The sequence below is a fragment of the Canis aureus genome, chromosome 8 (genome assembly GCF_053574225.1).
Source record: "Canis aureus isolate CA01 chromosome 8, VMU_Caureus_v.1.0, whole genome shotgun sequence".
Taxonomy (NCBI): Eukaryota; Metazoa; Chordata; class Mammalia; order Carnivora; family Canidae; genus Canis; species Canis aureus.
The window spans coordinates 15,552,683-15,568,700 of record NC_135618.1 but is presented as its reverse complement, the minus strand read 5'-3'; the positions used below and the strand labels follow the sequence as shown (position 1 = coordinate 15,568,700).

General features: G+C 35.7%; 1 protein-coding gene across 5 annotated transcripts in view; it reads left to right on the top strand.

Annotated features, from left to right (window-relative positions):
* The window catches only part of COL24A1 (collagen type XXIV alpha 1 chain), a 387,323-nt gene that overhangs the window by 101,868 nt on the left and 269,437 nt on the right, over positions 1–16,018 (top strand). For all 5 annotated transcript variants that reach the window (XM_077905294.1, XM_077905293.1, XM_077905290.1 and 2 more), the window contains exons 16-20: positions 4,611–4,664; positions 4,741–4,785; positions 5,020–5,073; positions 5,354–5,407; positions 9,748–9,801. In XM_077905294.1, coding sequence (XP_077761420.1) covers positions 4,611–4,664; positions 4,741–4,785; positions 5,020–5,073; positions 5,354–5,407; positions 9,748–9,801 — 261 coding nt within the window. The remainder of the gene's footprint in view (positions 1–4,610; positions 4,665–4,740; positions 4,786–5,019; positions 5,074–5,353; positions 5,408–9,747; positions 9,802–16,018) is intronic.

The following is a 16,018-nucleotide window of genomic DNA, read 5'->3' as shown; positions in this document are numbered from 1 at the left end:
TTGGTCTACCTGAAACACTTAACCTTCACTTTTCTACCTAGTAGTTAATTCTTACTCGTTTTTCAATTCCAGGATTTAGCACAGTTCCAACACATAATAGTGCTTAGTAAAATCAACTGGTTGGGGTTTTTGTTTTGTCCTTTCTCTTTCTCAATTTACTCTTTAGTTAATGGGAAGAGATTTCTTTTCCACAGAATAGAAAATGCCTAATGATACTAACAGTCATCTTTGTAATCCTCATCTCTACATCGATATGTATAGTACTTCATACTTTTCAAAGTACTTTCACATACATATCTCATTTGTTCCTCGAGTAGACAGAGCAGGTATTACTACCTCCGTTTTACATTTATTAAATTTTAAAATCAGCGTGAGCACCGGCTATCAAATCATGAACTAGATGCTAGGCCTAAAAATACAAACAAGATTTCTGTTTTTGGCAACATTATAATCTAATGACATAGAAGGAAAAATAGGTGATATCATATGATTTGATCACTGCTATAATGGACAAAAACCACTGAAAAAGGTGCAATTTATGTTATCTTGAGAGGGGAGGCTTTGCAGAAAAGATGTGTTTTAACTGTATCTTGAAGATTGTGCATGGATGGAGAGGAGTAGATAGGAAATGGGCTCTTTAGGAAGAAGAATGTCTCTTTAAATGCACGGAAGAGGTGAAAAAATGCAATGTTTGGGCAATGGAAAGAGGAGCAGTAGGATTGTAGCCTAGGAAGTATGGGGGGATGGGAGTAGAATGGAAAGAGGAGAGGTTATGAAGATAATTGGGAAAGATTTGCATAGAACATTTATATTTCACAGCAAACAGTTTTGCTTGCTCTGTTTATCTGCAAGCACACATCTGCTTGTTTCCTTACAGGAAGCAAGTTTCTGACAAGAGAGGAGACGGCTTTCTCTAAATGATTTTTTCTTACAGATGATTGTCATTTGCTTTCTTAATTAGTGATAGTGATTATGACTTGTGAGTGTGGGTGGGTGTGGTTGGAAAGCCTGAAGAGGAACCCACAGTCTTCTCTATAGCGTGTTCACTCATAGGAGCCCGAATTGGCTAGCAGCTGCTGGTTTTATGTGAGGAACCTATCCTTGGGTCTCTGTTTCTTTGACTCACTTTGATTAAAAAATTCTTTATTATTTCTGACTGTGAGGGAGGCTCTTCTGCCTTTGGTGTTGTATCCCAGACACCCTCAGCTAAGCTGCCACACATGGAAGTATTTCTCCTGTCTGCTCCGTCTTCTCATGGAAGAGGAGTGTGGTAAGCAGCGAGTGCTGAAGGCTTTCAGATTATCCTTGTGGAACCAAAAACTGCTCTTAGCTTATCACGGGTTGCTTTGAGAAAGCTGTATTTTTTCAGGACTAGGATTTTCCACACGATTTGTAACATACCACAAAATGTTTGCTGCTTCTTGGAGGTTTTTATACCCATGCTATTTTAATTATTGATTTCCTATTTTACTAAATCTTTATAACATGTATGTTCTTTGATATCTCTCCACACTTACTATTTTGTGATATTTCTTCTAGAGTCACTAAAAAGTAAAATAGTAGATTGTGCACCCAAAGTACATTCATCTAATTAGTCTATGCGCAGTCTTCTATTTAACAAAACAAAGTTAATATTATTGCCTATAGAAAAAAACCCAACAGGATGACAACGAAATATTTGCTTATTTGTTTATAAGATATTTTTTCCATACTTACCTAGATTATTACTGCATAATTTCCAGACAGAAATGTTTATTGTAGTTTTTGAAACTCATTATTTTTAAAGCTATGAACTTTGAATAAACTAGCCTCTGTAATTATAAGAGCAGTTGTTTCCTACTGACGGAATTTGTGATATATTAATATTGCAATCTATTTATTAAGTTGGAAAGTATTACTCTTTTCTTCTCACAGTCTCTCATATATGTCAGGATTAAACATGCTGGAAATAATTTATCTCCGTTATATTTCACAGACTTTAGGACTCACTCAAAAGTAAAGATGTCATATTTTCCATTCTGAAATTTGTATTATATAAATGTAGACTATTAGCAATGCTCTGTTATGTTGGGAGATTAGAGCTCTAGAATCACTGTTTAAGGTTTTTTTTTTTCTGAAGTATAATTAACATACAGCATTATATTAGTTTCAGGTGTACAAAATAATCATTCAGTAATTCTGTACATTAATCAGTGCTCATCATGATAACTGTACTCTTAATCCCATTTATGTATTTCAGCCACCCCCCCAACTAACCTCTAGCAGCTACCAGTTTGTTCTCTGTATTTAAGAATCTGTTTTTTTGTCTTTTTTCTTTGTTCATTTGTTTTGTTTTTTATTTTTTTAAGATTTTAAAAAATTTATATATTCATGATAGACACAGAGAGAGAGAGAGAGAGAGAGAGAGAGAGAGAGGGTCAGAGACACGGGCAGAGGGAGAAGCAGGCTCCACGCCAAGAGCCCAATGCTGGACTTGATCCGGGGACTCCAGGACCACGCCCTGTCCCAAAAGCAGGCGCTAAACCACTGAGCCACCCAGGGATCCCCTGTTCATTTGTTTTGTTTTCTAAATTGCACTTATGAGTGAAATCCTATGGTATTTGTCTTTCTCTGTTAATTTCACTTAGCATTTTAACCTCTAGGTCCATCCATGTTGTTGCAAGTGGTAAGATCTCTTTTTTATGGCTGAGTAATATTCCTGTTGTGTGTGTGTGTGTGTGTGTGTTTGTATACCACATCTTCTTTATCCATTCATCTATGAATGGACACTTGAATTGCTTCCATATCTTGACTGTTGTAAGTAATGCTGCCATAAGCATAGGATCCATACATCTTTTTGAATTAGTGTTTTCTTTGTTTTTTTTTTTTTTTAAACTTTTTTTTTAATATTTTTTATTTATTTATGACAGTCACACAGAGAGAGAGAGAGGCAGAGACATAGGCAGAGGGAAAAGCAGGCTCCATGCACCAGGAGCCCGACGTGGGATTCGATCCCAGGTCTCCAGGATCGCGCCCTGGGCCAAAGGCAGGCGCTAAACCGCTGCGCCACCCAGGGATCCCGAATTAGTGTTTTCTTTGAATAAATGGTAGTAGTGGAATTACTGGATCAGATGTTAATTCTTTTAATTTTTTGAGGAAGGTCCATATTGTTTTTCTACAGTGGCTCCACCAATTTGCATTTCTGCCGGCGTGTGCAAGGGTTCATTTTTCTCCACATCCCCACCAACACTTGTTATTTCTTTTTGGTTTTGGCTATTCTGACAGGCTCTTCAGTATTCATTTCATACTTTATTTCAAAACTATTATGTGCCAGTTATTATGCTGGATCTGGGAAATAAAAAAATCAATAATCATGCTTCTGCTATCACAGAATGCACAGACTAGGAACATAGGAAATAAAGTACAGTGCAATATATTCACCAGTACAGAAGACCATTCCAGTATTGGTAACTATACCCTCAAAAGCTTTGAGCACGTGATAAACAGAGAGCATGTTCAGAGAATGGAAAATAGTCCATTGTGGCTAGAGTGTGGGATTTGGAGGAGGGAGAAGTAAAAGAAGAGTAGGTAGTGAGGGCCTGGGATTCCTAAGAAATTTGGTAAAAGGGCAACACTTTTAGTATTGCCACAAAATACACCTTTAGAAGTTTTTTAATAGTTGGAAACCATAAAAAGGAGGTTTAAGGCAACTTGTTCTTTGAAGATGAAGGATGATACAGAAGCTAGGCACAGAGAGAGGTAGCAAGAGAAAGAAGGAAAATGGAAATGTCAGTGTCACAAAAAATTGTAAGTGATCCCCAAGCCATTTTTTTTTTCAAATTTTACTTTTCAATACCCTTATTGTGACTATTGTCCTTTGTCTTCTAAGATGATGTATTTGAGGAGTTCTTCTAAATCACTTGCTTGCAGGAGGTGATAGGGGTTGTTAGTTTTTGAGGAATCTTGAATTGGAGAATTAAACTGAGAACTTGTTGGTGACTGTCTTTTTCATCTTCTTTCCTCCACACAACTTCAGTGTCTGTGTACATGTTATGTTCGACAAATGTTAAATAATGAATGAATGACAGGGAAGCCCAGTAGACTAGAGTCTTTTGTTCAGTCTCAGTTTATTCCAGAATTATGGTAAATTTTATAATTCTGCAAATTTCAAATCATGAAATGAAATCACTGGAATCCCTGGAACATAGTAACTACCCAATAAATCCTCAATAAAAGAGTGAAATAAAAATAGAAGAGGATCAAATGAAGTATATATTGAATACCTCCTGGGAATGTGGCACTAAAATATTTCCCTTATCTTCAAGACATTATCTAGTTGGAGAAATATTTCAAGATAAATGTCATGGAGAGTTAAGCATTATAGGAAATAAAGGAAGGGGAGGATCCTTGTGGACTAGACTGGTATGAATAGACTTCAGGGAGTAGGATGACTCACTAAAGTTTCAAATATTAAAAATGTGGAGAGGAAAAGAAGTTGTGGAAGAACAAGGCACATGTGGGAGCTTAGTGAGATGAAATGTTCTTAATTAGCTAATTAATTAATTTTACCATATTCTCTTTCCAATCCTAGTGGATATTTAATGATGCCTTTCTGTCTTACTGCTTTTCAGGGCAATATTGGCCCTATTGGACCACTTGGACCTTCTGGAATTCCAGGCCCAATGGTATGTCTCTATTTGCATAATGGATATTTCCCTTTAATTTCTCTATGATGTCACAAAATATCACTTTTTTTTATAGGGTCTTTCCGGGAATAAGGGCCTACCTGGAATCAAAGGTGATAAGGTGATTTAAATATTTACATTATCATAGAAATAATTTCTTATCACATTTTTTTTAGTCAATACAATTTATCCAATATTTTGTTCTAAATATGAGATCTAATCTGTACTGTCAATCATACAATTTTCTCAGAAGTAGTAAAAATAGAGAAACTATTCTTCTCTAATTAATACTTACTTTTTAATATTATTATGTTTGTGTTGCTTACATGACTTTGTATGAAATTGTGCTTTCTAGGGTGAACAAGGCATTATAGGAGAGCCAGGAGAACCAGGGTATCCTGGAGACAAGGTAACTTTTTTTTTTTTTTTTTTTTTTACCATTAAGTTTATATAAATACAAAAATTCAGTGAAAAAGTATAAATTCTTTGAAAGGATTGGAGTAATGATTATTTTAGCTATGTAGTTTATTAGGATATGGTATCAAAACTGGTTTTACACATCTTGTTTGAAGTGATTTTCTCAAAGTTTTTAGATTAACTCTATGAATTTTTTAAGTAGTTTGTAAATAGAGGCATAGCTGCCTTTTGTGGTATAATAGCTTTCATCTTCTGTTATTCTCTTCCTGAAGGGTGCTGTTGGTGTTTCAGGACCACCAGGGATGAGAGGAAAGCCAGGGCCTTCAGTAGGTTTGAACTTTTGCTCTGCTTTTTCCAATTAACAAAGTATATATCATGGCATGAATCTTTGACACTTGTTGGTATTAGTGGAATATAAGAAGTAGGATATAAACCTACCAGTCTGGCATTCTTTCTCTTCAGTTTTAGGGTACAGTTAATCCAGGTTTTCAACTCACATTCCATTCTTCCTGCCACACCCTCATGCCAGGCCAAAACCAAGTTTCTGTGAGCCCTAAAGGTCTTGTTTGATCAGTTATGGATAGTATTTAAAGTTAACAATGGATATTTAGGGTAGAAAATACAAAATATTTTGAATAATTTAATTTTTCCAAATATCTTTCAATCCAGCATATTTCATTAAAGAAATATCATGAACTCTGCCTCTCTCTCTCTCTGTCTCTCTCATGCATAAAGTAAATAAAATCTTAAAAAAAAAAAAGAAATATCATGAAGAAAAGGTAGCATGCCACACTCTGTGGGCACAAATATTCTACTTCTTTGGCTTTTTTTTTTTTTTTTTTTTTAACCTTTGGGCATCAATTAGTTGGAAAAAAAAAGAGTATCTTATATTGCAGTTAACATGAAACCCAGCTCAAACTAAAATTACTAATTAAAATCACTTAAATAATGGTTAAAACATGAGTTAAAAGTATGTCTCTCTACATTGAAAGTCATAATAATTACTATAGCTAAGATTTATTGAATGTTTACAAAGTACTGGTCACAATCCTAAGGTCTGTACCTCTAATTTAATCTTTACAAAAATCATATGAAGTTGGTACTATTATTATTCTTATTTCACAGATTAGGGAAACTGAGATACAGAGTTAAAATAATTTGCCCAAGTTTCCTTAGTTAGTTGCTGGTCACCTGGGAAAACCTAGGTAATCATATATGTCAGAGCTCAGATGCTTAGCCACTCAACACTGTGCTCAACACTGTGCTACACTGTTGTAGGATTTAATATTTTAAGATTGTTTTAGCATTTCAATATTGATTACAACTCAAGGTGAAAGTGCTTGTAGATAGAAAAAGGCAGATGAAAAATTATAATTTATTAAGGTAACATTATAACATATATTTTAAAAAGAGTGTCATTCCCTGAGCAAATCATCGTGTTTCCCTCTGTCACCTCCCATCTAAGGCTTGTTTATTTTTTGTCAGAGGAAGCAGTATTAAGTTATATGCCTCATTCTGTATGACTTCTAAAAGTGACAGCATTTCATATACATCTCTCAGGAATTATTTATCCCAAAGAACAATTCTCAGTGTCTTTTTGTCAAGTGACATGCTGTGGTAGGCTTCACTAGTTTTTTGCCCTGGACTCAGAGTTAACCTGGCCAGTCATGTACCCAGACTCATGCTCTGGAGTTGAATCTCAAAAATTCCAAAGTAGATAAATAAGGGGCATAAGAATAGGTCATGAAACTAACAAAAACCTTCTGTTTTTCAATGATTATTCTCATCATGTAACAGGAACTTACAATATCTGCAGTGGTTTGTAAAGTAAGACCCTAGACTTCTTCCATCCTCATTGTTCATAACATGAGGGTTTTCTTTCAACACACTTTCTAAGGTCAATATTATGTAATAAGTGGTATCAATATTATTGTTATACTTTACAATTGATTACTTAAGAAAACTAAAGTCATCTATCATGCTTATACAAAGTAAATCTTTTTAATGTCTCCTTTACTTTTTGCTACAGTTTATATTGATAGTATGTTTATTATAGGGCAGAGGGGATAACACTGCTCTGAGAAAGAAGAGACTTAGATTTTAATCCTAGCTCTGATACTGATTTGCTATGACCTTGAGCATTTAACCACTGTGATATTCAGTTTCTTGTTTAAACTGGGAGTCAGACTATATTATATTTAAGTTTCCTTGCAAATCTGTGACTTTTTAGTTCCCTTTCTCAGTGATGGTGCTTACCAGTATTTCTCTAGTCTAAACTAAAGGAAAGGTGGAGAGCCTGTTTCACCTTTAACATAATGTCTTAAAACTTCATATTATTTTTTCCTGGAATAAATCACCAGAAGCAACACTAATGTGATTTTTTAGGGCCGTGATACAGGGAGCATAAGATGATAAGAGTGAGGGGTTTACTTGCCCATTTTGTACCTTTCTATATTAATAAAAAATACATTTTTAATGTCATTGGGGATTACTTTCATAGGAGTTAGTTGACCATTTTTTGTTTTATCAAGCCTTTGAAAAATATATGCATCAGACTGAAGATAGGAGAGAGACTTATGAATTAATATTTGTGAGTCTTTAGTGTCTCACTTTATCACTTGTTTGTATGTTATTAATAGAAAAAATTAGGAGATTTGACCTGGAAATCTCCTAATTTTGAACGGGGACACCGAATCTGTTATATTAAAAAGAAATTATCCAAGTTAATGCCTATCTAAATCATTTGTTCACTATCATGAAAAGAATATCAAAGTCATAAGGATGTCTTTATTTTATATCTCCTACTTTTGGTTGCTTGTTTTCTAAGATGCTGGAGTTAGTGATACTTTTCTTTCCAAATAAATCTAAGTTGTAACATTGAGAGAAGACTTACAGAATAAAAGAAAGAATGTCCTGATCTGAAAGGCTTTTAATGTTTTGCAACAGGGAATCTTTCACACTACAAGCATTTAAAATCCAGAGATAACTACCAATGAGAAGTTAAGAAAATTCTTTCCTTAGAATAAAGCAAAGACAATTATTATGTCTTTCCACATTTTTAACTAGAAGTTGTCAGTTATAGAAGTTTACTTAATCATTACTCCATTGTCTAAAATTTACCTGAAAACTCAGTTTAAAAAAAAAAAAAAAAAAAGACGACATTCAAGGAAACTACCAGTTGAAAAATTTCAAAATGAAGATTTATTCTGAAGAAAGTAATTTTTCCAAAATTTGTATTTTTAAACATCTGGTTGTCAATTAACTTTTCTGAAAACGAAGACCTAGGGAATCCTATTTTTCCTCAAAACCTATAAATTTAGCTTCTTGTTTGGTTTTGGCCACCAGAGGTCTCCAGTGAGAGCCCTATCTTTCTTTAGAGAAATACCATTTTAAGAATTTGACTCCTAGATACTGATTATGATGAATTATGATTTTGTTTCTTTAGGAGAACTTGAATCAAATTTTATGTAACACTTCATTGCTTTTTTCTAGATTTGATTGCAGTAGTTATATTGTGTACTGTTTTATATCCGGATACCCGAATACTTAAGGACTCTATGAGAATGGCTTAAGTGGTTATGGAAAACTGAGCTTTACTTCTTGAATCATGGATAAACACATATTGTATCCTGTAATTGTATGTAATCTGAGACCTATTAAGTCAAATTTGAAACTCATATAGAAACTTAGTATGACAGAAATAATTTTAATTCAATAGTTTCTTGTTGTTGTTGTTTTATGAAAATAAGGGTATCAGACAACTGTCTCCTTTCATCTCTTGAGAATATGACCAGCCTTCTCCGGTTTCAGGCTTTCTGACTATTTTTCTCTCCACTGAACTTCCTCTCCAGCTCTAATTTCACGCTGTTAACCCAAATGTCAGAAAATGGCTTCAGAGATACTTAAAACAAATCCTCAACATTTTAATTTAATGATCCAAACAATCTAGGAATTTTAGGTATCCAAGAGAGAGAAGGATGTGAAAGGAAGGATTAAAGGTTACAAAATTGGTTAACATTTATTTCCAGGCACTGTGTAAGCTAAGCACCTTAAATATATTATCTCATTTAATCCTCACAATTACCCTGTTACAATGTTAGTACTTGTTATCATTATTATTTCTATTGTTAAGAAAACTGAGGCTAAGAAAGATTTAGCAGCAGGGATTTAAATCCAGATGATTCTAAATTATTAACCCAGGCGGCCTCTTGTAGTATCAAAGGAGAAAGGAATTTTCAAGGACAGTCCCAGACTCTGGTTGATTATGGAAACAGCTCCACATCTAGAGTCCCGAACTTTGTTAAGTCAAACTTTATTGCCTTATCTCTGGGTAACAGACACATATCCATGCATTTTTTTTTTTCTTGATTTGAGCACTTGACTCAATTTGTTTGTATCTCCAAGATTAGGAGTAAACATATATTACATCCACACACATTTTATTTAAATAAGTTTTCCACAGTGATGATGGTTACAAATTAAGTCCTTCTGAATGGCAGTTACAACTCTGTTTGACACAATATATTGACTGTTGTTTGCTGAAAAGTCGTTATAATTTTGTGTGGCATAATACATTGAGTTCTGTTTGCTTATTATACATCTATTTCCATTTCATATTGTATTTATTAGATTAATGCTTACAATTTTATCCCCACCCCTATTTTAGGGCCAGGTGGGTGACCCAGGACCCCAAGGACCATGTGGCCCTCCAGGACCAGAGGTAAAATGTTAGTTGGAAGATAATAAATTTGAAACAAAAGTCATAATAATTAAACTTGATTGTAAAACATGTGTTTATATAATAGGCTTAAGAAAGATTCTCATTAAAATTTACATCTTTGTAAATAGTTTGGACTAATTTTTTTTTCTACTATAGCAAAAGGTGATCCCAAGGGAATAGAAAGGTATTAGCCACATTATAGTCCTGATTCCATCACAGCTGGTTTATTTGTTCACCACAACTATTAATAACACATACTTGGGGTATGAAATCAAATTTTGGGATAAAGTCCACTTAATTTTTAATATGAAATGCTTCTAATTTTTGCTGTATGCATATATCATTTGGATCTTATATTCTAGAATAAATATAGTTAAGTCTGTAGTACATTTATCACATTTGCTTATTTATTCTTCAAAATTTTGACTTTGGCTGAATATTTGATGTAGAGTTTCTTTTTTTCCCTGCAAGTTCACATAGAACACATTCTAAGATGAAACATTTGAATTTTTTTTTTTTAAATCAATTTATGGAGCACCTGAGTGGCTCAGTCAGTTAGGCGTCAGCCTTTGACTCAGGTCATGATCCCCACATTGGGCTCCCTGCTGAGCCTGCTTCTCCCTCTCCCTGTACTGCTCTGCCTGCTGGCGCTACCTTACTTTCTCTGTCAAATAAATAAATAAAATCTAAAAAATAAAATAAAAATCATTTTATGCATCAAAGATACATGCCACATGGAGATAAAGCTTCTAGGTGATCCCTGGGTGGCGCAGCGGTTTAGCGCCTGCCTTTGGCCCGGGCCGCGATCCTGTAATCCTGGGATCGAGTCCCGCGTCGGGCTCCTGCCATGGAACCTGCTTCTCCCTCCTCCTGTGTCTCTGCCTCTCTCTCTCTCTCTCTCTCTCTCTCTCTCTCTGTGTCTATCATAAATAAATAAATCTTAAAAAAAAAAGCTTCTGAAGCTCACTCTAGTTCAGAAATATAAGCCAAAAAATACATGTACATACACATATAAATACACAGACACATCTAATTCAGAATCATAGATACAGTAGTAAAGCTAAGAAAATGAATTTGGCTTCAGAATAAATCAGAGCAATGAACAGTGTCAGAGCAGTAGATGGAATTTCTAGAAATAGCACTCTACCAATGTTTTCTCCCTCTCTTGGTAAACCATAAAATCTACTTCTTACCCTGCAGCTCTTCCAGGGTTGGCTGATTTCTTCAGCAAATGCCTATTCTTACTTACTGTCTCATTTAAAAACACATTGGATATTGATAAAAAAAAATCCAAAAAACTCTGTTTACCTAGTTTTATTAATAAGGAGATAAAATACAGCAATATATTGATGTTCGCATTCTGGGAAGAAGGAAATTGTTTTGAGAAACTGAAGCAATTATTAACAGATAATTAAAATAGTAACTAACACATTAATATGTTTATATCTTTTATGAGCCTGTATGCTTTTAATAATTTTTTCATACAAACCTCCCTGGAATGACTTCTGTTTACCTGTCTTCTCATACTGAGGATACAGAACCTAATTTGTTTTTTATTACCTTTAAAGATTATTATTATGAACATAGATTGTTCTGTTGTAACTTTTGTTACAGATAGGATATATGCTAGGGAGTACAGTGTCACCTCCTTTTTACTTGGTTGGAATAATTTTCTTCTTTTTCCTAAAGCCAGGATAAAGGATCCATGGGCTATGTTTTTACTTACTACTTGGTCTTCCAGAGATGTTTCTTTTTTCTCTGTTGCCTTTGAGATTTTATGATTTGCAATCATCATTCAAAACATTGTCTCATTGTGTTTGATTTCTGCACTATTAAGGTCCTGAGCTGACCCTTGTCAGACTAGTCTCATTCTACTTGCTTTAAATGTTTTAAATGTTTTCGTTGGGCCAAAGATGTAACCCGTATTCATCTAACTGGTAGAGGGTTGTTTTGGAAAAGGAGTCTAATCTAGGGAGCATAAGTTTTTTTAATCATAAAAATGTTATGTGTAGGCAGTTGTTATATATAAGGCAACCCTTTTATCCAAATCCTCCTCAACATTAGACTTTTGGTAGAATTGCAGATCTAAGAATTTACAATAGTATGTTTATTATATCAAACCTGAAATTTCTACTTGCGCAGTAGATTAATTTTCTCAGGGTTTTTAAAAAATATTTTTATTTATTTATTCATGAGAGACCTAGAGAGAGAGGCAGAGAGACACAGGCAAAGGTAGAAGCAGGCTCCATGCAGGGAGCCTGACATGAGACTCCATCCCAGGACTCCAGGATCACGCCCTGGGCTGAAGGTGGCGCTAAGCCGCTGGGGCTGCCCAGATAGGGGGTTTTATATGTTGTGTTAAATGTAGACTTTATCCTGTAGGCAGTGATCAAAGATTTTTAAGCAAGGGAATGAAATGATCAGACTTGTGTTTTCAACATACATGTGGTAGCGAGAGCAACAGTAAATGAGAAGGAGAGGGGGAAAGGTGACAAAACTAATTAAAGGCTATTTACGAGGATAATGCAAGGCCAGGCTATAAATGATGAGGGCCTGTTACAATAGAGAAAACATGGTTTCAAGAAATAATTAGGATATACAATTCATAGCCCTTGAACCGCTCAGTTAAGTTCATTTAGTTTGTGTAAGAAAGGAGTAAGAGACAATTTTAATGTTACTTGCTTGAAGAGTTGGGTAGAATGTGGGATAACCTAAAAATAGAGAATAAAAAAAGAACGAAGAAGATATTTAGAGGTGTGGATAGAGATAATGTGTTGGTTTTGAATTTGTTAGGACAGCAGTGTCTGTTGGGCATAAAAGAAATTAGTCTGATCAGTGTATAAAAACTATAGGCCTGAAACTCAGGACTAGAGATAAACATTTGTAATTATCCACACAGCGGTATTAGATAAAGCAGTTGTAACAGATGAAATCATTTAAGGAGAGTATATGAAACAAGATTCAAAAATACTGCACCTGGACACTTGCCCCCAGAAAGCCACATTTCCTATTTATAGTGCAATTAAGCTTAAAATTAATAATATAAGAGCCATAAGATAAACTTTGGTAACTTAAAAACATACAGAAAAGAAAACAAATCACAATGGAAATTGGAAAATATTTAGAACTGGATGAGAACAAATCATTTTTTTAATTTTTAATTTTTGAGAACAAATCATTATAAAAATTTGAGTGTTAGACCTAAAGCAACACCTGGGGGGAAATTCACATTTCTGTACAAAGCAAGAAAGATCAAGAATAAATAAATTGTGCATAGCACAAATGTAGGAAATTTTTCACAGGGAGAAGGAAGTTAAAAGAAAAGAAATAGGGTAGATTCTGTTTTCTCTGTAAGTAGGAGGCAATCGCAAGAGTAAGAGGACTGTGTGTGCAGAAAGAGGGCACTTGAGGCAATCTCTGAAGAGTAAATGGAGGAGTAGCTGGAGACTTATAAAATAATTTCTGAGTTGTATTAAGAACTCAGCTGAGATTGAAAAACCAGCTTCTCAGAACTTCCTACTGGCTGAAATAGTAAAACATGATCAGTTATATGAATCTCTTCTTCCTTGTATAAAAAACACATTAATTGTTCAAAAGAAGGGCAACAGTTCATGGTATTGTGTGATTTCCATCTTTCTGTTTAGATTAATGATGTCATAATGCCAAAATACAATTCAGTAAAAGTAATCCTATTAGGGGCCAAAATGATGACACCTAGGTTTATACTTCTGTGATAACTTTTGTTAATTATTGGGTGAGAAAAGATTGAAGTTGGTATCTGAAAAATAACCTATTTATCTCTGTGTTAATGGTCTTACTCATGTCTTTCACGTCCAGTGAGTATCCCTATGATCATTACTTTAAACTCTCTATCAGGCATGTTACTTATATCTGTTTCACTTAAATCTCTGGCCGTGGACTTGTCCTATTCTTTCACTTGGGATAAATTTCTCTGTCTTCTCATTTTTTCTAAGTCTCTGTGCCTGTTTCTCTGTGTTAGGAAAGTCAACTACGTCTGCTGTTTTGGAGGGTAATGGCCTTATGAAGAAGAGGTCCTGAATTGCCCTGCTGTGTGGTGTACCCTGTTCCCCAGGGTCTGGTACTTCCGAAAGTGTTTCCAGAGTATGTGTGCTTTGCTGTTTTGTCCTGACTGCTTTATCCATCAGGCCAGTCATCTGCAGAAGCTCTGTTTGCCTATTGTGAGGAGTGTTTGGTCCCTGGCCTGAATGTGGCACAGTTTTAACTAGGTGTTTGTGAAATGAGACCTGTTGCCACTGCCACTGGAACTGATGCTCTGCAAACCCCCACACTGGGAGATGCAATGTGAGCAGGAGTTTGGGCTGATCTTATAGGGGAAAGGTCTGTGGGCACTGAAGCAAGCATGCCTGGGAGAGGTGATTCCACTGGAGCACAGCATGGCAGGGTTTGGTGTAAGCAAGTTAGGTAGAGAGTACTGGACTGTGCTGGTTTCTGCAGGGCAGCCTGTACTTATACTGAGGTGCGGGGTGGGGGGTGGGAGAGAAATGGCTGTAGCCAGTTATTTTGTTCCCAGAGGGGTCTTTCCATGAACACTGCCTCATTGGGACATGTTCTGAGATGAACAAATAGCCTTCGGACTGTTTGCCCCAGGCATTCTTCAGATTGCTGTTTCCATGCTGTATGTCAATGGGCTGTTTGCCTGCCTTCTCTCCAAGATCAGAGCAGTGCCCTCTGGGATCTATCCCAGACATACTTACTGACCTTTAAAACTCCAGACTTTAAGCCCTGCTGCTTGCAAGAACTCACAAAATTTGGCCCCCTCACTTTCCAAGCCATTGCTGTGGGATTCATTTTCTCTCTCTGCTCCTCTGTGTGCTAGTCTGTATCTCACCCTTCTCCACAATTGCAGCTCCCTCCCCACCACATCAGCCTTAATCCATTTCTTTAGAAAACCACATCTCTGCACTTTCTACCTTCTTTGACGTGGCCTTTTCTCTACCTTTAGTTGTGGAGTTTGTTCTGCCATTCTTCAGGTCAATTTCTGGGGGTATTTAGGAGGAGTTAATAGTTATCTAGTTGTATTTGCAGGACAAGGTGAGCCTAGGGTTCTTCTCTGCCACCATCTTCCCTCCTTCATATCACATCTTTATCCATTCACCCATCAAATAAAATATTTTTAGATTGTTTCCATAACTTGCCTATTGTGAATAATGCAGTGAACATAGGAGTGTGTATATCTTTTTAAGTTAATTGTTACGTTTCTTCAGACAAATACCAGAAGTAGAATTGCTTGATCATATGGTTGTTTTATTTTTAATATTTTTGAGGAAACTTGATACTGTTTTCTGAAGTGGCTGTACCAATATACGTTCTCACAAAGAATGCACAAGCATTCTCTTTTCTTTACATTCTTGCTAACTCTTGTTATTTCTGATCCTTTTGATAATAGTCATTCTAACAGGTGTGAAGTGATACCTAATTGGGGTTTTGATTTGCATTTCTCTGCTGAGTAGTGATGTTGAATACCTTTTCATGTACCCACTGGCCGTTGTATGTCTTCTTTGGAAAAATATTTGTGCAAATCCTCTGCTCATTTTTTAAAAAAGATTTTCTTTATTTATTCATGAGAGGCACAGAGAGAGAGAGAGGCAGAGACACAGGCAGAGGGAGAAGCAGGCTCCATGCAGGGAGCCTGATGGTGGGACTCGATCCTGGGTCTCTGGGATCACGCCCTCGGCTGAAGGCAGCGCTAAACTGCTGAGCCACCCAGGGGCTGCCCCTCTGCCCATTTTTTAATTAGACGGTCTTTTAGTTATTGAGTGTATTTATGAGTTGCCTTTTCAATTTTCTTTTTTTTATTGTTTCCCACTTACTTTAGCTTTTGTTGCCTGTGCTTTTGGTGTCTTATCCAGGGAATCATTGCCAAGACAGGAGCTTTCTGCCTGTTTTCTTCTAGCAGTTTTATGGCTTCAGGTTTTATATTTAAGTCTTTGATCCATTTCGAGTTAATTTTCTTGAGTGGTGTAAAATAGGGTTCTGTTTTCATTCTATTACTTGTGGATATCCAGTTTTCCCAGAACAATTTATTGAAGAGACCATCTTTTCCCCATTGTGTGTTCTTGCTACCCTTGTCAAAAATTAGTTGACTGTATGTGCATGACTTTATGTCTGGGTTTTCTATTCTGTTCCATTGGTCTATAGCCAAAGCATTCCTGAGAAAGAGGAACGAAGCTGGAGA